This window comes from Hakea prostrata, chromosome 3, assembly GCF_041222555.1.
Source record: "Hakea prostrata isolate BN-2017 chromosome 3, UWA_Hpros_2, whole genome shotgun sequence".
Classification (NCBI taxonomy): domain Eukaryota; kingdom Viridiplantae; phylum Streptophyta; class Magnoliopsida; order Proteales; family Proteaceae; genus Hakea; species Hakea prostrata.
The window spans coordinates 19096724-19121283 of record NC_142602.1 but is presented as its reverse complement, the minus strand read 5'-3'; the positions used below and the strand labels follow the sequence as shown (position 1 = coordinate 19121283).

Sequence of the window (24560 nt, the reverse complement as noted above, 5' to 3'; positions counted from 1 at the left end):
AAGAGAGACAAAGGAATACTCAATATTGCTTCAGCTTCTATAGGGATAAAATACTCTCTAATTATTTCTGCCTTCTAAATTTTCTGTTCAATCTCAATTAGATTGTCTACCTTTTCCACCATACAGCCCTCGGGTTTAGGAGTAGACACCACAAATCCTTGTAATCCCGACACCCACTTATGCTCCCATATATTGGTTGATATACCTTCTCCTATTTCCCAAATTAAGCCTTATTTGAGAACCTTCCTTCCTTCTAATATGCTTCCTCCTAGCCCAGGAAGGGTTACTCCAAACTCTTGCTCCGCTTTAAGGAAACAAGCCCAATCCGCCTCTGGTTGTGTGAAGAGTCTCATGCTACCTTACATAGAAGGGCCTTACCGTGTAACAAAGGATCCCTCAAACCATTACCTCCTTTATCTTTAGCTTTACTCGATCTTTGCCAAGACATCCAATGAACTATGCTCTTCTCTTCATCCCCCCACACCCCCACCCCCACCCCCCCCCCCCCAAAAAAAAAAAAAAAAAACTTGTTGCTTTTGCATCCACCTCATCATGAATTGTCTTTGGGATTTTGAAGTGTGAGGGTTGCATAAATATTGGATGACATAGCCACAGATTTTAGTAGAACCTCTCTACTTGGTTGGTTTAAAAACTTTTTGGTCCATCCTTAGAATCTCCTCTACATATTATACTTAGAGAATGAAATAGCTCAATCTTTGATACTCCAAAGTTTGTAGGGAGTCAAATATATTTTTGGGGACCATCTTTGTAGGGCACTTTGAATACTTTAGAGACGTGATGGAGTGTTTGGACTAAAGCACATAGAGGATTTTTTGTATTTAATAGCTTGGTCTGATGCCCTATAATAAACTTCGATGCACTCTTTAAGTGTGTATATACTTCCCAGTCTAGCTTCAGAAAAAAGAATGCAATCATTTGAAAACATCAGATTAGTAATAGGTGGAGTTTTATTTCTAATACGAATACCCTTGACCTTTTGGGACAGATCCTTCTGATGAATCAAACTGATAAGGCACTGAGAGCAAATGACAATAAGGGTTGGTGAAAAGAGGATCTCCCTGTTTGATATCTCTTTAAGGGTTGACAATGAATCTCTCTGCTCCATTGACAATGAAAACATATCTAACTGAAGAAAGCACATTAAGCACCATATCAATGATTTTTACCTCGAAACCAAGGCAAGTGAGAATAGCATCAACAAACCTCCATTCCACCCTATCATAAGCTCTCTTCGTATCCAACTTAAGTGCTAGAAAAGACTTCTTCCCTTCCTTTCTTCCCTTCATATAATGAAATGCTTTATGTGCTTTGTAAATGTTATCAAAAATCAACCTTTTCCCTTTACAAAAGTAGAATGAGATGCAAGAATAATTGAATGGGTAGCACCTTATGAAGCCTAGTAGCTAACACTTTAATGGCCACCTTAATAGCAACACAACACAAACTGATAGGGAGAAAGTCTTCTGCCACCTCTGGATTGTCTTTTTTAGGAATAAGACAAATTAGAGTATCATTACTACACTTAGGGAGGAAACTTGTGGAGAAAAAATCATGCACAAAGCTACACAACTCGACATGTATTAGGTCCCAAAATCTTTGAAAGAACTGGGGGGGGGGGAATCCATCCACATCGGGCTTTTAAGAGGTCCCATGTCAAACAGAACTTGCTTGATCTATCACACCTCACTCATCCAATTTTGGACATGTCCGAATACCCGTAGGGGTGATACACTACAGGATCTAGGTTCACGGCCAATCCATAACCTTATAACACAAAAAAACATAATTCAAGAGCAAGGGAAATAAATGTGTCAAATTATCAAATGTTATTGCAATCAACCTCAAAGTATTAATCAAAGTTAATCAAAATCATAATCATAGTTAAAAAGAAAAGAAAAGAAGATTAAAGTTTAACAACGAAGTCTAAGTATTGTTTTCAAAGTTTAGGAGCTTAAGTAGCGCCCTTGCCTAACAAATAAATAGATAATATAACTAATCACAATTATTGCAACTACTTTCTCAAATGAAATATCCAAAGTCTTAGAATGGCTAGACTCCATAAGCGCAATTCAAGTAGGGACACGTCTCTTCGTGTACCTCGATGTCCTCGCACGCATGTCCCTCATAGGAGTTCGCCGGATGTAAAATCTCCAAGTATAGGGTGTCCTCATAACATACAATAGAATCTAAGAAGAAGATATGTAGAAGAGTGAGTTCCATAGAACTCAGTAAGGTCAACATAATCATACATTGTGCATCTATCACACACATTAATATACAATAAAATTATAATGAGATAATAAACGAGTCGTGTAATTATGTTCATAAACTCTAACAAATGTAGTCTCTATGGTAGACACGCATTAAGTCATAACACTAACCTCCTTTGGGCGGTCTCATCACTCTTCCTCAAGGACTGGTTACCTTTATTGGGAATCTGCGGTAATGTGTTTAGGTCACATCATACCATGGTTGGGGATTAAGCCACCACTGCAGTCGCCAACACAATTTGTCTTAGTATTGGCGCGTGTCAAGGATAAATTTAACCCAGTGCAAGGTCATCTATGTCTCTTGCTAAATGTGATCTGGATACCTTCTCTCATGCTTAGTGCCCTTTTAATCTGTGTATCCTTCTCACCTAAGGATGTTGTTCCCCACAAAAATTGCACATCGTGCTGGACTAACATCCTGTAACCCTATGATTATCCACATATATATAAGTAGACGCTCATGGGGTTACCTAGCCAACACAACTAGACACCTAGTATCCATGTATTTAGGTCTAAGTGCATATATTTATAGAGTCACCAGGGTAATGGGCCTAGTTGGCATATAAGTATAAGAGGACAAAGTCCCACAATCAAATCCACACATTCACATCATTCTCATATCATAATTCATGAAATTTGAAAGTAGAAACAAACATAGGATGATCTTACCTTTCGTTAGTGCAAAGTCACACACAATTTATAATAGAATATGAGATATCAATAACAATGAAGATTTAAATAACACCAACAATCACACAAGATATGCTTAAGTGTTTTCCTCACATTTCAAGCTAATATCAATCTTCAAGTTCCAAAGAAATCCACAAAAGAGAGTGCAATTGACTCCAAAATAACCCTAGAAACATAAGAAATTAAATAAACAACAATTGGGGATTGATCGAGGTCAGGGGGTAAAAACACGCATCCAAAATAGGGGCGGGGGGATTCAACATTAGCCAATGCCTTGCCTACCAAGATTAGTAAAAGCTCATCCCTCCAATATGTCTTTGAACCTCTGGATATCCCAAGATCCCTTACAAGATCCCTCCACTTTTCTCATGCCATGAGATAAAAGAATTAAAGTCGCCTATACACAACTAGCCACCCTCCCTATACGGACGACTTAATAAAGCTAAGAGTCCCATACTTACTGTCTTAAGTTCCTTTTTGGATCCCCATACACAAATGTTGTAAAAAAACATCTTCCCCTTTGGTAATTGTATCGAGCAATCGATCAGTCTCTGTTAGGCATCCTTGACAAGCAATTAAATATTAAACTTTCATGGGATTGCTAATCCACCTACCAAGCCTTTTGCATCCACAAATAGACTACCCAAAATTCTTCTATTTATATCAATCCTTATACTATGAGTCTTTATTTCATTAAGTAGATTATGTTTGAGTATCTTTGTTTGATGAGATTTTGCAGAGAGTGAACTATAGACGAGCTCACCAAACCTCTACAGTTCTAGTTGATCACGATCATTGTGCACCATGGTGCTAGTCTCCACCAAACACCATGGAGTTATCCATTAAAAAGAAACATTTGGTTCAAATTTTTCTATGTTCTCCTGATCTTCCCATTTGGCTTCAATACTCTTACCTTTTTTGGAAGTTAACATGTAGCTCTGGGCAGGGGTAGGGGTGGGTTAAGAGGTCACGAGGCAATTAACCTGATGAGTGACTTGCTTGGGTTGGGTAAGGGTGTTGGGTTGTCTGTATTTGGGTATTGAGGGTTGGTTCATGTAGATTTTGAGTTAGGGTAATGGTGGATTGAGTCTCTCCATATTGAATGAGAGTTGTTGGGTTCTGCAGTGTAGTATTTGGGCGAAGTTGGAGTGCTAATGGATTATTTTGGGGGGGGGGGGGGGGGCGGATGATGAAATACCTAGTTATGTGCAATTGTGGGCTTGGTGGTTGGTTTGGATGAATAGAATGGTTTATGTGGTTAGTGGGTGAAGTAAATGGGCTTATTGGGCTTGTGGGTTGGCCAGGAATATAGTTGCAATATTGGGAAGTAGTGTAAGAAGTAGTTTTTGTAAATCGTTTTGGGATAAATTAGGGTTTGCGAGGGAGCTGTTGCAAGACAGCAAGAGGGAGGTCAGAGTATGTTGTAGAGGTGGTTTCATCGTTGCAGAGCTTTGGAGACCAGATCATGGGGAGTTGGCTGATGTGGCTCATAATTTGTCAAATTAGGTTTCAAGCAGGGAATACTAACCTGCTGCAAATCCTTTGACGACTTGTCTCGTGGTCTAGGGTTCAATGTCTATTGTAGATTCTGGAAAATTCTTGTAACGGAAATCATGGAGTTGTCGTTATTCGCTCCTTCCCTGTTTCGGTCATCTTCTTTGGCTTCACTCTGGTTATGTTCTTGATTTTACCTCCTATATTGCTCAAATTCGCTGAAGTGCAAACTTCCCTCTGCCACTACTAACCTCCTGTCCATTGCGATTCCTCATAGGTGAGGACCATATTGTTGCCTTCCTTTGTTTCCTACTTGATCTCCAAATAATCTAGGGCATTGTAGATCTTCATGGCCCATGACTCCACACCGATAGCAGAAGATAGATAATTTCTCTCATTTGATCATCACTGCTGCTTGATTACCAGATCTTCTCCGAAGGGGAATATACTGTTTCAAAGGTCTGCGGCGATCAACTGTAATATTACATTTGAAATAGTTGACCCTATATTAACATTCCTCTTCCAGGTTCACCCACCTTAGTAGCTAATTGAAACCCAAATCCCAAGTCTATTAAATCGGAGGGGATATCATGGAATTGACACAAAAAATCCATATATGTAAATGTCCAGTTCGACTCTTCTTGTCACGGCTCCAGCACCATAGGTTACCGACAACTGCCCGGGGGAGATTCTTCAATTACGTTGAACAAATCTTGGGGATGTTCAAATTGAAACATGAATTGGTTCGGATCTTCATCCATCTACAAAATAGTAACTGGTTTGACATTGTTCCATGCCATTGGTAATGCTTCGTATATTGCGTCTTTCATATATTTATTTCCAGGTATAATCGGACCTACTAGAGTGTTCTCCCTTTTTTCTCTGGCTTTATCTTTGTTTTCATCATCGAGGCCCTTCGTCATCAGATAGAATCACTTCTGTTTGATTGTATCTTCTTTCCTCCATGTAGTTTTGAGATGGAGGACAACCTTGTCCTCTTCCCCTCATAGCTCTTGTTGGAAACATTGTTGTCAAAGAGATGCTACTATTGTTGTATGGACACTATTGTGTTGATTGGATTTCTTTGGGTGTAGGTTATACGACTAAAGTATTTCACTCACTGTGAGGAGAAGGTCACTCACCGTGGAGGAGAATCATCTGGGCTTGGAACTTAATGAACGTGGAACTCACATTTCTATTTTATTGTATATCTACATCATTCTTTGTCATGCCATACCCAGCCCTTAGAACCATTGCCACGCCAAAAGTTATTGTGCTTATTAGTCCCTTTCGTGGGCTACCTATAACTCTTTCTCTTGCGGCATATTGCTAAAATAAAACTCTTCCATGATGGTAAAGATCCCTTTCAAAGGATACTTGTATAATACCAATAAATTACACTAAGCCAACTGTATTAATTGTGTTTTAGATGATATACTCTCCTTCGATTTCTTAAAAGATATTTATTAATATTCAACTTGACCCAATCCACAAAATATTTTTTACTTTTGACAGCGATGATACATTAGTTGGAGACTTAGAAGAATTTAACCGAAACCATTTAGAGATTACAAGATCTTCCTCTAACCTAATCGTCATGGAATTTGCTTCTTTTATATCTCATTTTAACAATAAAAATATTGATCTCTAGGTCCTTCCCTTTACCCTCAAACATCCCGTTATTTCACTGTACATATGTGCATTGTGAACAAAACAAAGGGAATATAAATGATTAAATAAGGACAATCTTAATAGAAACTGTTAGTTTAATAAATTTTGTGACGAAATTAACCTTGTGTTCTTTGGATTTTTCTTTTTTCATTTTAGTTTAATAGAAATTAAAATAAATAATAATAAATAAATAAATGAAAAGCTTACGAAATTATTCCACAAAGTTTGAAAACAAAAGAGAATAGTTGCTCTGCAAGTTCACAACCGAAGGAGAAGATGAACAACTTGCTTCAAATCCATCACTTGAACCGGTTATTCCTCTCCGAATTTGAATAAGACATTGAGTTTGGGATTTGAAGCAGGCTGTTCTAATTGGGTGCTTCTTTTTATTTTTTTATTTCTATGGTTTGTTCTCGACTTGTTTTGTTCTTGGCTTTGAATATGGTTGCTCAGCCCAATCCAAAGTTTCATTGTAGTTCGTTAGATTGAACAACTATCCTTCGACAGCTTTGGTAATCTTGCCTACTCAGAGCGTCTACAGGAATAGTTCCTTGGATGGGATTTATGTGCCCCGATGCTTCTCTCTTCTGGCATCTGTAAACCCATTCCGCCTCCACCAATGAAGTTTTTGAAGAATTAGATCTTATCCAACCAAAAGCAAAGCCCATTTCTAATTCAATTTTATTTACTCTACCGATATATATATATATATATATATCCTTTCTCTAAATTTGTTTGGGCTTCTGATGCGTGTTCTCACCATTACTCTTATATAGATTACTACTAAATCAATGATCAAGCTTTGTATCTGGTTATAGATCATGGCTTCATAGTCTTTGTATCTTAATATAGGTGATGGATTTGAAGCAATTTGTTCATCTTCTTCCTTCGGTTGTGAACTTGCAGGGTAACTATTCTCTTTTGTTTTCAAACTCTATTGTTTTTGTGTTGGAATAGTTTCGTAATCTTTTCATTTATTTATTTATTTTAGTATATATTTGAGTAGATTAATACTGAAATAATAAAAAATAGGGATAATTACTGTTGCCCCCTTGTACTTTGATTTTATTACTAATAAAAACCTGTTCTTTACAAAATTACTGTTGCCCCCTTCCCTATAATGGTGTTAAGTAGCCGTTAAGTTTGAATATGTAATGTCCACTTTGTCCTTCATTAAAATTAAGAAATCAAAAGACGATACTACCCCATTTATAAAAACCAGATTAAATGTCAATTTTACCCTAACTTCATTTATTTTGAATTAAAAAAACATTGGTTTTCCACCTTCGCTAAACTTATTTATTTTGAATTAAAGAAATTGGCAAAATTCAATTCAATTTGGTTTCCCACCTTCTCCTCTAGCATCGTGGGAAGGAAACCACAAATTTTTTTTTTGGGGCGGCTTTTTAATATTGGAACGCGTAACACCTCCCCTGGAAGTTTAGACTTTTAACCGCTTTACTAACCCACCATTGCGAAACCACAAAATCTTGCCGGAGAGGATTACGGTAGGTGATATTCGGCTTTCCAAATTTGAGTTGAATTCTATCTTCCCTCCTCTTCGGTTTCTATTTTAATTTTATTCAATTATTATTTCTTTATTTTGGTGATTTTTTTTTAGAGTAAAACAGATTATGATAATTTTTTTCTCCACAATTAATTAAGGGTATTACTGTAACTTGACAAAAGGGCAAATAAGTAAAGAGATAAGTAAAAGGGTATTTTGGGATTTTCAAAAAATATGGAGATGCCACATCATCAGTAAACTAACGGAACTTAACAGTAGGGGGGCATTAGTAATTATAGAAAAAGTTACAGGTTGGATTAGTAATTTTTCAAAATACAGGGGATACATTAGTAATAAAATCAAAGTACAGGGAGGCAATAGTAATTATCCCTAAAAAATAAAAATCAAAGAACACAATGATATTTTCGTCACAAAATTTATTAAACTAATAGTTTCTGTTAAGCTTGTCCTTATTTAATCATTTCTTAAAACCACAGGAGAGCCATATGCAAAAGAAAACTTAAACTGAATCAAAACAGACATGGACCAAACCTAAGGGATCAAGATGAAAATTACCCTAAAAATATTGATCTCTAGATCCTTCCCTTTACCCTCAAACATCCCGTTATTTCCCTTTACATATGTGCATTGTGATCCAAGTGAATAGACCATGGACATTTTTGTCGATTGGAATTTGAATAGCTTACCTTCTAAGTTTCTATCGATTTATGAAAACATAACGATATTTACCAAAAAAGTTCAAAAAAAAGCGAAACTATTGATAAATGTAAATTGAGCTCTTGTCTCCTGCCAAGGACCAGGTAGGACGTAGGAGAACAGATAAAACAAATCAACACCAGACCACTTGGCGACCTTCCACGTTTGCATAATTGCAAACACGACACATTCGAGTCTTGTTGTACGCAGGGATGCCACGTGTAACGATTGTTTTTGTCTATCATGGACCGCCAACTAGACGATTCATAACTCATACGTGTCATACAGCATAGTGCCACGTGTTCATCAAGTGCAACCATATTGTTGCACGTGTCCGTTAGCCGATATTCTACTTCTATAACTCCAAACGAAACGAAGAGCCTACCAGCATGCTTCACAGGCGCTTCGTCAGGCAGATCAATCACGACTTACAAATCTGTGCTTAGTGAGATCGCGAGAGAGAAAAGGCGTAGAGGTATACGAAGATGTCTTCGTCACAAGCTAGAAGGGAAGAACGAGCGGAGGCTGCTGCTAAGGTGGCTGCTTCGGAGCTCAGTGAAATCAACCGGAATCGAGAGTACGAAGAAGGTGCCAAGGCCACCGCGGACGACAAGCGAGACCAGCAGGGAATCAACGTGCTGGTGGCCATTGAGAAAGGCACTGACACCATTTTGAAGGCCGTCCAAGGCACTATAGAGCACGCCAAAGAAGCTGTCATCGGCAAACCTCACGATATGACAACCAGTGAGGGCGCCTATATCGCCAGGGACCGTGCTGGGCATGATGAATCCATGGAGTTTGATGCTGGTCAGGCGAGAGGAATGACAGATAAGATGGGCGAGTACAAAGATTACACGGCCGATAAGGCGAAGCAAACCAAGGACTCCACTGCTGGGAAGATGGGAGAATTCAAGGACTCTGCGGCTGAGAAGGCTAACCAAGCCAAGGAAACCACTGCGGGTAAGATTGGAGAATACAAGGACTCTGCCGCTGACAGTGCCAAACAAACCAAGGACTCCACTGCAGAGAAGATGGGAGAATACAAAGGCTCTGCCGCTGAAAGTGCCAAGCAAGCCAAGGACTCCACCGCAGAGAAGATGGAAGAATACAAGGACGCCGCCGCCGAGAAGGCGAAGCAGGCCAAGGACGCCGCCGCCGAGAAGGCGAAGCAGGCCAAGGACGCCGCCGCCGAGAAGGCGAAGCTGGCCAAGGACTATGCGGCTGATAAGGGAACGCAGGCCAAGGACACCACCGCCGAGAGGGCGAAGCAGGCCAAGGACGCCACCGTCGAGAAGATGGGCGAGTACAAGGACTATGCGGCTGATAAGGGAACGCAGGCCAAGGACACCACCGCCGAGAAGGCGAAGCAGGCCAAGGACGCCGCCGCCGAGAGGGCGAAGCAGGCCAAGGACGCCGCCGCCGAGAGGGCGAAGCAGGCCAAGGACGCCGCCGCCGAGAGGGCGAAGCAGGCCAAGGACACCGCCGCCGAGAGGGCGAAGCAGGCCAAGGACGCCACCGTCGAGAAGATGGGCGAGTACAAAGACTATACCGTTGACAAGGCGAAGCAGGCCAAAGATGCTACTGCCGAGAAGATGGGTGAGTACAAGGACTATGCAGCTGAAAAGGCAATGCAAGCCAAGGACACCACCGCTCAGAAGATGGGCGAGTACAAGGATTATGCCGCTGACAAAGCGAAGCAAGCGAAAGACACCACCGCCGAGAAAGCGGTCGAGTATAAGGATTATGCTGCTGAGAAGGCAAAGCAAGCCAAAGATGCGACGGGGGAGAAAATGGGGGAGTATAAGGACTACACTGCAGATAAGGCAAAGCAGGGGAAGGATACTACCATGGAGAAGATGGGGGAGTACAAAGATTACACTGCCGAGAAGGCCAAGGAAGGGAAGGATGTTGCAGTTGAGAAGCTAGCTGAACTCAAGGATGCAGCGGTGGGTACTGCTCGAAAGGCTGTGGAACTGTTGGCGGGTAAGACAGAGGAGACAAAGCAGAAGGCAGCTGAGACTGGAGAGGCGACCAAGGTTCGTTAATTGTAGTGCTTAAGTTGATTAATGTTAAACGCAATTATTATTGCTGAAAATGGTTTATTGCAAATTGCAGGAGAAGATGAATGAGAAAGAGGAAGAGGCAAGACGAAAAATGGAAGAGATGAAATTGAGAGGTGAGGAGCACCAGGGTGAAAATCGACAAAAGGCTGGAGAAGCGAAAGATATGGAGAGCAAGAGGTTTGTCATTGATCTCCTAGGTTTTTAGGGTATTAATGTTTGATTAATTTTGATTTATGGAGTTCAAATTGACGATTTGGTGCAGCGGAAATGCTGCGAAAGGAGGCATATTGAGCTCCATTGGGGGCGTGGCAGAGACCATCAAGGGGAAACTAACGAACACAGGAGAACAGAAACGGGATGAGAAGACTGAGCTCAGTGGTGCTGGTGGTGACAAAACCGCAATTAGAGAAACCGTAGTAGTGGAGACGACGGAGTCTCCGGCCGGGGTGGATACCGTTAGTGTCAGGTCGTCGGAACGTCACGGCAAGATGTGATATCACATTCTAGTGATTCTCTTGCATGCGTAGAGGGTGTTTCCTGCAACTTTTGTGTTTATATATATATCTGTTCAAAGTGTCTTTTCAGAAGATCCGTAAACGTGTTTAGTGGATCTGATCTCACATTTGTTTTTTCTTTTTTCTGCAACTATTTTGATATGATAATACTTATGAGGTTAGAGGAATAAAATGGTTGAACAAGTCTATAATCGTAAATTCCTGTTGTTTACTTTCTGTTGTTTTAATGGCGGATCGTGGGGATGTAGAGTTTCGGGATAGGAAGAAAACCCGCCGATCTAGCTTTTAAACCGGGTCTGATCCAAATCTGATAAAATTGCAATCGATTAATTTAAATTGATTCGGTTTAATTGAGTTCCGTTAATTCGGTTTGCTTTAAGCTGAGTCAACATGAACTGGGAAAGTTTAAATGTTACGTACTTACGTTACGTATTTTTGCCGTACGTCTTCAATTTTATTGGAGATTTTTTAAAGAAAAAATGTTAAATAAATAAAGAAAATAAGATAATTTGGGAAATATTTATGTTATCCATTGAGTGACTTGGAAAGGGTAGATATTTCAAATGGATTAAGCAAGTGATCGCCAAAGTAACAGGTGGACAAGAACAGCATTTGAAGCTTTACCTTGAGCAATGGCTGCTTCTCTTCTGCAATTCCACTCCCTAAACGTTCCATCTTCTCAAGAAACTCCACTTCTGTTATTTCTACCAGAGATCGCAAATTCTCGTCTCACACGATCTTCATGGTCGCCTTCCCTTTCTCATATTTCATACATCTCCTCCTCCCTGAAGAGCTCCACTGGGAATTCCTATTCTACCTACCCTATCGTGTTAAAGCATTCATTCGGGATAAATTGCTATTCTAAGTCGACTGAGGAGGGATATTGCGAAGGGGATACCATCGAGACAGAAGGCAGTGGTGATGATGACTGCAGCGACAATTACAACCACTCGGAATCTGGGTCTCCAAGTGCTCCCGTCAATACTCGGAGGGTACAAACGTATTCCTACGACTCTCTTTCTCTGGGAATTAAGGAGCCGGTGTACGAGGTAACTCTCTTTCACTTGGTACTTAACGTTGTGGCAGTTCAATTATGTTGCCCCAAACTCTTTACTGATCTTGAATCCAGATCTGTCTTTGTAAGTTAAAGGGTGACGTAAATGATCTCTGTTGACATAGTAATGAAAAAAACTTATTGTGTTTGATGGTTTGTTGGTGTCATTTCTCTTATTTTAAATTCAAATTTTTGTTTCTCCTCCACGGGGTATACGAGAATTAGGATACCTTCAGCAGGTTTTTCATATTTTATTTTTAAAAGTTGGATACTAGAACTGTTCATTTTGTGTTCGTAAAATTATTATTGAAGTGGAAATTAGTGTTCAAAGCGATGATTTTGGAATCGGTTGTTTTCTTTTCTTTTATTTAATTCAATTCACTATTTCTCCCTGCATTCAATCATAATTGGATAAAAGCACAAGGATCTGATTAAGGTGGAAACAAGATATTCATCCACAATCAAAGGCAAACTGATGAGAAACCCAAAATCTTAGAGTTGGATGTATCTTCGACCTTACAACTGGGACACAGTTGCCGAAAAGAAAAAAAGAAAAAGGGCGGGGGAGGGGTCTTGGACTATCGACTGGGTATTGATCTTAAAATGTAAAATGGGACACTTGGGAATATGAGAGAGTTCTGTCAGCATATTTTAGGTATGTTCCGGGATTTACACACTGTCTTGGGTAAACTTTTGGCTACTTTGGAGCATGATAAGGCAGTTGAGTGTAGAATATGATTTTGAAGGGAAATGATACTATTAGTGACAAAGAGTTTTGCAGTTAAGATGTATTTTTTTTAAATTTTTTTAAAATAAGGGACTTGATGTTATTGCAGGAATTGATGTAAGCTTTAATAGATGCCTCCGATGAGAATCTTATGCATGTTTAAGTACTACAGAAATTTCATCCGCCAAACTGCGTAAAAGGTTGGGGGCTTGCTGGAATTCAAAATATAAACTTTGTGATTGGCACTTGTGTTGTAGTGGGAAGAGATGGGTCTCTGTATCAGAATCAGTGATTCAATATATGTGGTTATCCATGATTGAAATCTATAAAAGGCAGGTCATCTCTTGTCCTCTAAAAGGGGTCACAGAGAAATTTGTGAAGGTCAATTAATTTTCGGTGGTGTTTATTGATGCTTGCCCTTGGCTATGTAGATCCTCACCCATCCTGTATCATGCTTAACTTGCATGATTACTGGAATTGAGAGACAGGTAATTGCACCACCCTGAGGAGATCCTTGCAAGACTGTAAGTGATGAATGCACAAATTTTCTTTGGTGTTCTTACAAAACCACGATTCACCCCATTAAAAGAGACAGCCAATGACGGGCCTAATGGCATCTTGACATCTTCTGTTGCCCTTTCCAAAATTGCATAGAATGACAGTCAAATCTGTGAAACTTTAAAAGGATTGGGCACAAAGGTCATTCCTTGTGTTGGAGCTTTTACTTTTGTCATGCTGCTTCATGGATCATTGATAATGTACCATTTGGATGTTCATGTACGTGGATTTTTTCACCCTGTGTCATCTTTTTTCTCTTTTGTGAAATTCATTATTAAATTAAATTTTGGGAAGTTTTCAAGCCTTTTTCTGTTTGACATTTAATGCATAGACTTGCAACCTAACCTTCTTTAGTAATTTCTAAGGAAAAGCCACCCATGTTAGGTTTTATTGAGTGAATGTTGATTCATTGTTGAGAAGAGCATCATGGTTCTCCCACATGTGTGACATTTCATTTTTTTTCTTTTTCTGTTCCTGCTTCAATGACATAAAGATCAACAAACTTATCATGATCCCTTCCAAAATGTGCGTTCAGGTGGTTGAAGTTAAGGCAGATGGAAAAGTTTCTACAAGAAAAATCAACAGGCGGCACTTGTTGAAGTCAAGTGGTGTGTGAATATTAACCTCAAATCTGCAAAAGTTATCTTCCTTTCCTGCTTATTTTATAATTCTCATGTATAACCTCAACATTCTTCTTTGTACCCTTAAAAATATGTTTTAACTTCTTATACAGTTTTCTACCTCCACATGATCAATATTAAGTAGGATCTGCATCCATGCTCAATATTAAATCTGAGAAAGTTTCACCATAATTTTGAAATTAATTGATAACAATTTTTGGAATTAGTCAATTCATCTTTTCCTTGCTTCTATTAAGGGTTTCCTAATATTATTTTCCATGAGCATCTATATGATGTTAAAAGCTCAAAGCTTCAGCATTGACAATCACTTCAAGGGTGAATTGGGATCAGCACTGTCACACCATGGAATATACTCTAGTTTGACTCACTATGGTTTCTTGACATTGTGTATGGTATCTCCACCCTTACACCACCAATCCCCACCCAAAAACCCAGAAAAGAGCATCTGTATTGGCATTATGAATTTGATTTCTGAAATATGGATGTCCATGGCAAACCAATGGAACTGGTGGACATTCCAAGTGAATTCATGAAACTTTAGCAAGGATACAATAACTTGGGATCCAGTACAAAATCTGTGACAATTGTACAGAATTGTTTAAGACAATTAGTATTTATTAAGATAATATTAAGGTATAATTGATCAAAAACAACATACTATTAAGGTAAGTTCTTGTGAAGACTTGAGCCCTAAGGTTTAATAGTAAACATAAACAATACCTGTACAAACTAAGTGGGAAATGTAATTCACCTTGCCTCATCCAAGCAGTCCACCCTGTCATGCCACGTGGAAAGCACATGGACTGTTAGCCATGCATCAAATTTCAGGCAAAGATTTGTTCAGATACCTTCCCATCTGTGTCTTTGTGTGCTTTGTATTTATGACCCCTATAATTACATCTTACATGGTCCTGATTCTTTGGAGACTATCTATAAAATAGCAAACTCTGCTTAGGGTGAATTTTGACGTCTGCACAGGGCAACCTTGAGTTCTGTCTGTTGAACAAATTTGGGCCCCACTCCAGCTGCTTTGTGGCAGATATATGGGCAGCTGTGGTATGCTTATCAAAACAGACTGTGCTGGAAAGTTTTGGCTAGATTAAACACACCCATAGAAATGATACAAACTAATTTTTATAAGAACTGCATTTACATAAATGCTGGTTTACTCCATTGAATATATATTTTTTTGGGATTTTTTTGCTGGTCATTGCATCATGATTATATCAAAGGCATTTTCATCATTTTTTTATGGTTAACACTCACAAATGCAAGTTAAGGCACCTTGATCACCTATTTTACATAGCCTGCTGATTTTGTATTTCCTACCATCCGTAATGCATGGTACAGTACATATTTTTGTAAAAATTCAAGTGATAACAGTAGGATCCAATGTTTTACCAAATGTTATACTGGGTTACCATTGGGATGATTTGTAGTTAACCAAAAGCTTAACTGTTGTGTTGGTTTGGTCTGCTGGAAGTGATGTGGGCTGTGTGACTTCCATTTGTTTCTGCAGATTTTTCAAGCAATGTATGTTGTATCTTTGTGATTTTGTGATACACTTACTTCTCTGTTCTACTCTGATTACATTTTGTGACATCAGGTCTTCGTCCACGAGACATCCGGAGCATTGATCCTTCATTGTGGGTGACTAACTCAATGCCATCATTGTTGGTAGTGTGACAGTTCTTTTCTACTCTGGGATACTTTTGATTGTCCATTGTTATATGCTTAATATTACAATTTTCCCTGAAACTGAAGTACTTTCACAGGAGGAGGAGTTATTTAGTATGAATAAGTCAAATTAGAATTCATAAAAGAAAATTCTAAATAGTTCTTGAAGGTATCTAAGGCTGATTGGACATAATTTTAGCTATTCTATGCACTGTTTTTCTCGATAGGTGGAATTGTACTAGAACTGAAGGTTTCTGGATGATTGAACTCTACTTCCTTCATACCTATTTTCCATGTGTTTTCATCTGTACCACCCTCCAGGTTGGATGCTCATTAGAAGTAAGAGTTGTAGACATGTGCTTTTCATCATTTGTGTCACATATGGACACATTTTCAGAATTTGTAATTTCTTAGGGCCTATATAAAAATGCTGAACTTGACCTAGAACTTATGGACACTGTGGAATTAGGTAGTGGTCACACCTTTTTAATGTTCTTATTGAGAAGACATCTAAGGGCTCAGGTTCTTTCTTTGATAGGTGTGGATCCTATCCTGGGTTAGTGGAGGAAAAAGTTTAATGAGTGGGGTGGAAGGATGCTAAAGTTACTTGGGGGATTTAAATAGAAAAAATTAGTTTCGTTGACTGCTTTGACTTAACTCAAAGCAAATACAGGATTAGCAGCCACTAATTGATTGTGAGGAGTTACTTTCATGTGATCATGTTTTTGGAAAATGATACTGTACAATTTCATTTTGATAGAGAGGAATATTCGTTGGCACTTTTAGACCAGAAAGATGTGTTGTTTATTTGGGTTGCTATTGGGATTGGGGGTACAAACCAATGTGTTTCCCACTCTCCATTCCCAGTTCTTGACTTCCTGTATGGCTGTTACTATCTCTCTCTATCCAATCTTCTTCCCGCCATGAAATTTTGTCAATCCATATGCTTCCATAATTCTCATCATTCTTCTTCCGAAGTTCTTTCAAAAGAAACCCCCCCAAAAAAAAAAAAAATGGAAATTTCTTATTTTTTTCCAGATTACTGTTAACTTTTATTGAAGTTGATATTTGGTGCCATGAACTGATCCTTATCTTAAGAAATCTGTTGATAAGATATGGATGATATTTGCAAGGTTCATTTTGTTAAAATCACAGAATGTGATATAACTTGCGCTTTTTTTCTTGGAGTTGTAGGTGCGTGAGAATGCTATTTTATTGAATCTTGGGTCATTAAGGGCAATAGCCATGCAAGAGCATGTTTTTATTTTTGACTATAACCGGTAATCTTTGGGTTCCACTGTAATTAAGTACTTTAGGTTTTGAGATGTGCTTTCCCATGGTTCTGAGTAAACTGATTGTGTTAAATTTGTATGGTCTTTGGAAATCTATAGTAAAGGAGGGAAAGCTTTTCTTGCTTCATTGTTGCCTCGGTTAAACCAGAAAAACACAAATGGTGGTCCATTCATGCCATTTGAACTTGAGGTAAATTAGCTTTCACAAAATTTTGAATTGTTTGGAGCTTACACATCTTAATTATTTTTTTTACTTTCTTATTTATTTTAAATTTTTGCCTACCAGATATTTGTTGAGATGCAGTTCTACATTAAAGTTTTATGGGTAACAGGTTGTACACAGCACAAAATTTATCAATATTTGAACTTTGTACATTAATTAGATTATGTATGTTAGGCTCAAACAGATGCAAGCCAGTAAGGTGATGCGAATTTGTAACCATGCAGCAGAAAGCGATGACAAATTATTAATATAACTTACCTCATTCCCTACCCCCTCTACCTCTTACTGCCTACTGGTAGTCAATCCCCTCCTTCTCTTGCTTTCTACTAGGGTAACAACAATCACACAACTTGTCAACTAAGCTTGGTTTGAAGTTTGAACCACCATCTTGCTCCTTTTCTTCTGGTTATTGTGGCTTACCTTGCTTAGGTGCATATGCTCATATTTGGTCATAGATGATGACCTCAATAGCTGGTCCCAGTGAATAGAGTGGAAAAATGAGAAGCTATCAATATAATAATCAATCTGTATATATTATTTACAGTGTAATCAACCATATAATTGAACTTTAGCTTTGTGTTTAAGTTCTTAAATTTCTAGACCACCAAACAGTAAGTGGAAAAAAAAATAGTGATCAGCTCAGCCAAAGGCACTTTGTAGGGAAGCATTCTCTCTCTCTCTCTCTTCCTATCTGTGCAAATGCTAGTGAATTCTCTTTTGCTGCATTAGTGCTGCAAGATGTATATTGTGGACCAATATTTCACATTATATTGCACAATGTATGAACTGGTCTGCCATCACTTCATAACTTTCCATTTTCACCAAAGTTGAACTATGAGCCCTTTACTCCCATTGAATCACTTGTTGTAAAAACTAAGACTGCACTAAATGTTTTTTTGGATCTCCTACCCCCAGGGTTGCACATGGTAATTTTCTCATGACTTGTTTTCATGATGTTTTTACTGCATTTGTGATTAAATTTGATTCATGCACAGCACATATCAGGATTTGAAGTGTCTAGCACAAGGATCAAATTAACTAACTTGCTACATGTTTGTTGTACAATCTTACTGAATCCTTGTGCACTTGCACTTTGACATGGAAATTAGGTTGTTGAAGCAGCTTTGGTTTCAAGAATACAGCGTTTAGAGCAGAGATTAATGGATGTGGAACCTCGTGTGAGTATGGAAACATAGTGAGTATATCTTTATTCTTTCAGTTGGTGGAAATTGTGATGAGACAGCATGTACTTATTGCCAATTTGCACTTTATTGCACTAAAGCTGCTCCATTTCATAGATTGGGGGTTTGGTCAACTGACTCTTCTGTTGTGGTATTGCCTTCTGAGGTGGAGTTCTGAAGTGAGAATTCTTTGATATGATTTCTTTTTAAATAATAGGATCAACGTTTGACTTCTCTTTTAATGATTGGAAATTAATTATTTACAATGTCGTTTTAGTTTTAAGGTTATTAAATATTTAAATGCACACACACAACTGTACCCCAGGAATATAGATATTGTCCAAAACTTTTGTGAGCCTGTGCTTAACGGGTACTACTTCTGTGGGTGGCCAGAATGAATTCTTGTATTTCATGTTTATGTGATTTACTCCATAGGATTTGATACAAGAATCAGGTAAAATATTAATCCTTAGTTGAGATATCAAATTTGTCTACCCTTTTATGGAAACATTTATGGTTCAATTCTGTGACTTTCTTTTTGTATTAGCCTATTAGGTATATATTACAAATTTACAATTAATGTATTCGTAAACACTGAACTTGTATTGCCATCTGGTCATGTAGTGCTGCACCAGCAGATAGGCCAATGAGAGCACAAACAGATGCCTATTTTTTATTTCACCAAGGTGGTACTTTCATGGACTCCTGTCTTTGTGCAGGTGCTGTGTGACCATGGCATTCTAATGTAGAACTGTATTTGACTGATCAAACAATAGCCAAATAGGATCTTTTCACAGGAAGGAAATTCAGATTTTGCAGACTTAAGAATGAGGCAGATTTCAGGGACAATAGGGACAAATTTATACTTCAAGGTAAGGGTAGTAATAGAAGATTAAGAATTAAATGGAGAAATGAGGGAATGATATAGCATAAACGAGAGAACAACAAGAACAACAAAGTAATACCCGGGCTTTACACCGCAAGCTGGATCGATTGGACCAGACACCAACCTACCTTGATCAAACACAAGGTTTTTCCAAAGAGAAGAATAGTTGACAAAGCAATTTGATTTCAAATGATGAGTGAGTGTTCTTCCCGTAGGTCCCTTTATATAGCTTTTCAAAAGAGACATAAACATTAAATGCAACATCCAACCACTAGCTAAAACCTACCTATTAATGACTCAACCATTACCTATCTCTTGACAAATGAAAACCCCTTTTGACAAGAGTTCTTTATTTCAAACTCTAGCCCATTTTATTGACTTTGATGTAAATCTCAAAGACTAGACTTAGGCTTCGGTCTATCCCATGAAGGTCATAACATGTGGGCTGACTTTAACCTACTAAAACAGTCCTAGCCCATGAAAGCTATGGGCTGATTTGGGTCAATATCCTTAGGCCTTTGATGGGCCTAACCCATTAGACTTTTTCTTTCTAGTATATGTCTTCAATTCTGCATCACATTCTTTTCCTCAATATACAATAATCCATTATGTTGGGAATGAGTGAAGAGTCAAAATTTTTGGTAATTCCTCAAGGGGCAATCATAAATTTAAACTAGAGCTTGGGAATTTTGTTATACCTCATCATAATATCTCAATGGATAGACTACTAGGATTTAATCCAAGAACCATTTGAAGTATTTTTGAAAAGTCATTTACCTTCTTCTCGGAACATCTATTGTGCAACACTAATGCCATTTTATGATTCTAAAGCTTCGCTTCCTGAGCTCACCACTAAAAGCTTGGAAGTTGATGTTGGTGGTTAGATAGTTTTACTGTGTTTCCTGATGTATACTTTGCTACTAAAATGAAGTTGCTGGATTTTAGGTTGCCACATTACTTGAAGTTGTACCAAATCGTTTGACAGCTGATGTACTAGAGCAACTTCGTCTTAGTAAACAAACCTTGGTATGATATATTTATTCTTTTTTAAAAGACCTATTTGCTTTTGAAATTCTTAGTTTTGAGTAGATTGGATCTTGTTTCTTTTTATTCAAAGGTTGAATTGGGTTCACGGGCTGGAGCTCTGAGACAGATGCTGCTTGATCTTCTAGAAGATTCGGACGAAATACGGCGTATCTGTATCATGGGAAGAAACTGCTCTCTTAGGAAAGAAAATGGTGATATTGAGTGCTCTGTTCCTGTAGACAAGGAGATTGCTGAAGGTATCTCAAGAACTTATGGTTTCCCTGTTCTTTGTTTGTGACCATTATGATCAATTGATTAAATAATCCAGTTTTTAATGGTATAGTTCGTTTTCCCCCTTGATTTGCAGAAGAAGAGGAAGAGATTGAAATGCTTTTGGAAAATTATCTTCAAAGGTTATGTCTAGAACCAATTAAAATTTGTATTTCCAAATATTGTAAGGAATGGGTGGTTGCTTCCATGTTCTGTGAGTTTGACTTTCATTGTATTTCCTAAAGAATACTGTTATATGTAGGTCCTACATTGGCTGTAAGTGGGATCCCCATTCCCTTCATATACCTGGTAGTACCTCCACTTTGTGGTCTCATCTTTTGAAATGGAAATCTAATATGATTTTGGAGTAGGTCCTTATCCTGCAATGGGTCCCAATGCCGCCTCTGTGTGTCCCCTCCCTTTGTTCATATGTAGAGTGCTTACAACCCATCTGCATGTGAGGAGGTGTGTCAATTCCTACTTCCCATTTGCATACCTGGTAGTACACCCGCTTGACAAACATTATGTACTTTTGGCAGCCATTCTTTGCATTTGTTTTGCTTGGTGCTCAGGAGTGAATGTTTTTGGTTCCCATGCTTTGTTTGTCTTGTAACTTGGAATTTTTGTGGCTTCTCAAATGTGGTAGCTGGAAAAACTAATAATTATATGTAAAGGGAAGTATCCCCGTATGTATTAATATGTAAACTACTTGAATTATGTTTAAATTATTTCAAGAAGTACACCTTTGGCATCCCTTTTCTTTTGGGAAGGGGAACATGTAGAAATGTTGCATACTAAATATTTATATAACCAAGACACCAATGGATGCAAGAGATGATAAATTAATGTGTTTAGCTCAAAAAGGTATGTTATCTCTTCATTCACTGCAAGGTTAAGAAGTAGCTATATGAGGATAGTTCCATTGACATTTTAGGTGTTGATTTGAGGAGATGGAGAGAATGATGGACATTCTTGTCCAGAAATAGTCTCAGAAAAATATTGAATCTTGTGGAAACTCATGATGAATGTGTTAAAATATGGAAACATGAATGAACCAAGCAAAATGTTATGGGCCTGACATACTAGTTAGCTTTAGGGTTCAATGAAGCAATCCCCTTAGGTAGGGTCCTTTCTTTTGTTGTTTCTCAATTTGAAAATTTGTTTTTAAAAAATCTATACATGCGTTTTTCATCTTGTATAGTTTTCCTCACTGCAATTGAAAAAAAAAAACTATAAAAAAGAATCAAGTACTAATGTGATTTCCCTGTCCAATTACATGTAATGGAAACCATAACATTTTGACACATTTAGTGAATGGTTTTCCAATCGATTCCAGTTTGTCTTATTAATTTCTGGGAAAATTATGTCTACCCTGTTGGGATTGCAAACCATTATCTCTACCACCTCTGAAATTTCAAAAGTACATCCTTATCCCATGGTATTGCCTCTCTTAGTTTTCAATGGAAATGACAAATTTGTCCTTTTTTCTCCTTCTCTTCTTCTTTGCCGTTTCTGTGTTGCTTCTTCTTGCTCGTCCTTCAACCGCACGTGCACTAACCCCGTCCTGCCCCACCCCTCTGCAACCTCACGGATAACTTCTCTCTCTAATAGATGAAAATATGAATCATGGAGCATGTCTCAACTTGAGTTACAATCCCACTCAGTTCAAATATTCCTAGCATGTATTTTTTTCGGTTGTTCAAAGGAAAGTTGCCAGCCAAGTTGATAATTTAATTTTCCAGTGAGAGAGATCCATATTACAGAGAACTTTTCTGAGATTTCAATGAGTTTTCAAGCTCTGCAGGTTAAAAGAAGCTTGTCTTGGTTTCCTGGAAGCATGAAATCTTTTCTATTTTATTTTCAGATAGACTGAACCACTAATGGATGTTGATTTATTAAAAGTATATATTTTCATTATAATTTTATTAATCTGCAGGTGTGAATCTTGTCATGGTCAAGCAGAAAGACTTCTTGATTCTGCGAAGGAAATGGAAGATTCTATAGCTGTCAACTTAAGGTTTGGATAATACCTTTGGTCCCTGAACTTTTTACCCCTTTGAGAATATGATGGTTAGATGTCTAGATTGACCTTAGAAATACATGGATAAGCTTGTTAGGGTACTTGGAAACTGATTTCAAATTAGTATTTGTAGGGAAGCCTTGGGCTTTAATATCATGAAGGGAAATGAAAAACTTTCTTTCAGAAGCTTAAATAACTTTCCTGACAAAGTATTCAATGGTGTCGGCTTTCACATACAAATCATAATAAAATGGTGTTAAGAGTTCCGGACGTCAAATTGCTCTGTGGATGTGAACCTCGTTCTTTATGATCTGTTTTCTTGCTTTCAGCTCTCGGAGACTTGAGGTTAGCAGACTAGAACTACTTCTCCAAGTTGGGACATTTTGTGTGGCAGTTGGTGCTCTAGTAGCGGGTAAACATTTTTCATTTGCTTAATATTTGAAAGCTGTCTGCTTACATAGATTGTGCTGGTACTTATTATATGGATTTATACTACTTTCATTTGCTCTCCTTTCGTTTTATGTCTTGTATTACTTGATAAATGCATCATTTCAGTATACCATCCTGGTCTAACATCAAAGTACCAATGAAAATGTTCTTAATGGGTAAAAGATTTAGTGATGGAGGCTACTGGGGAGGGTGGTAGTTGCATATATATATATATATATATATATATATCCAGTAGTGTGTAACTGAACATAATCTTACTCCAACTATTTGGGTTTTGGGTATGCACATCTGTTTCTAATATGACCTCATTGTACTAATGGTATTTAAGACATTTTCTTCTCTCCTATTCTTAGCACTTCTGTTGAATCCATTGTTCTGTTATGACATCAGTGTCCATTATGTTGGTGTGCATTCTCTAAGCTTCTGAAAGGCATGATGAACTTGAAACCAACATTTTGTACTGAGCCTGACCTAAAAGCTCCTAGTTGTCTTATTTTTGGTGGAATCATATCTGTATTACAGACTTCAGCCCTTGCAGTTGCCAGTTGTAAATGCAGATTAGAAAAATGAGATCATTAATATAAATTTCTGATCTCCATTTCCCCCCCCCCCCTTGGTTGAAGGTATTTTTGGGATGAACTTGAAGTCCTATCTTGAAGAGCAAGTGGTACATTCTCACTATCCTTTACTCCATTGTCTGCTTCCCCCCCGCCCGAATGCTGACTGCAAGCTTAAGCACATGGCTAAGCAGTTTTCTGATCAACTGGTTGAGTCTGCAAGACTAATGTTGCCATTTTGTTGTTCGCCATAACCCTGTTCATCCTTTGATTGTTGCAGTACGCTTTTTGGCTTACAACTGCTGGCATTATTCTTGGTGCTTTAGTTGGGTTCTATCTTCTGTATTCTTACCTTAGGACGAGGAAAATACTTTAATGTTTAAGGTTCTTCAAAGGTTGGCAAACTTATTTAACAAAGGTATGCTTTTTATATCCTGCAGCTCATATTTTTATTTAAGAGCACATAAGGGTTCTCAATCTGGAAATGACATATTATTATGTCATTATCTATAGGTGCCATTATTACTCACATTTATTAGTACAAATATGAAATGACTCTCTTGTGTATATCATCACATACCCAAATGTCACAAAAATATGGTTACAAAATTATTTTGACACCTTAATGGGTACTCTCTTGAACTCTTGAACTTAACTTTTTATAGAATCTTAATTTATTGCAGGTCACACATACATAATCCATCAGCTGAGCAGTGGAAAAGTCAAGAAGGCGCTGTTTTGGTTCATATATTTTATCAGATGCTGATTCTTTAGAGGATGGCTGGAAGCTTAAATGAAAACATCCTCCAGATTTTTGAAATCGTCCTTTAGCCTCAGGTTCTTATGGTGAATGCCTTCTGTAACATGAAACTTTTATATCGAAAACTATAATTTTATGTATAAACAGCTTCTTCTTCTTTTTTTTGCCCTTTTCCTTTCCCTGTAATGTGCTCCTCTGATATATGTATAAGTTTGAAAAGGTGCATGGTCTCCATATATACTCGAACATTCATTCTTGAAGGTGACCCTTCCTCATTTATGTACACCTGT

At 38.0% G+C, this 24560-nt stretch overlaps 2 protein-coding genes across 4 annotated transcripts; both read left to right on the top strand.

The window, feature by feature from the left end:
* Positions 1-8855: 8855 nt before the first annotated feature.
* Positions 8856-10927, top strand: LOC149021390 (late embryogenesis abundant protein, putative / LEA protein). Its single transcript, XM_089147450.1, has 5 exons — positions 8856-9148; positions 9188-9326; positions 9846-10406; positions 10486-10610; positions 10696-10927. Exons 1-5 carry the CDS (start codon positions 8856-8858, stop codon positions 10925-10927), a joined length of 1350 nt encoding a protein of 449 aa, XP_089003576.1.
* Positions 10928-11515: 588 nt separating this feature from the next.
* MGT10 (magnesium (Mg) transporter 10) lies at positions 11516-24526 on the top strand. 3 transcript variants are annotated; one of them, XM_089149625.1, is made up of 14 exons: positions 11516-11997; positions 13823-13895; positions 15535-15605; positions 16800-16885; positions 16997-17087; positions 18230-18298; positions 20133-20213; positions 20305-20470; positions 20581-20626; positions 22420-22500; positions 22833-22915; positions 23577-23620; positions 23791-23928; positions 24194-24526. In XM_089149625.1, exons 1-13 carry the CDS (start codon positions 11581-11583, stop codon positions 23884-23886), a joined length of 1404 nt encoding a protein of 467 aa, XP_089005751.1. In that variant the 5' UTR covers positions 11516-11580; the 3' UTR covers positions 23887-23928; positions 24194-24526. The 3 variants fall into 3 exon arrangements, with proteins under 3 accessions (XP_089005751.1, XP_089005752.1, XP_089005753.1); XM_089149626.1 differs by having other exon boundaries at positions 24176-24526; XM_089149627.1 differs by lacking the exons at positions 16800-16885; positions 16997-17087.
* Positions 24527-24560: the final 34 nt, after the last annotated feature.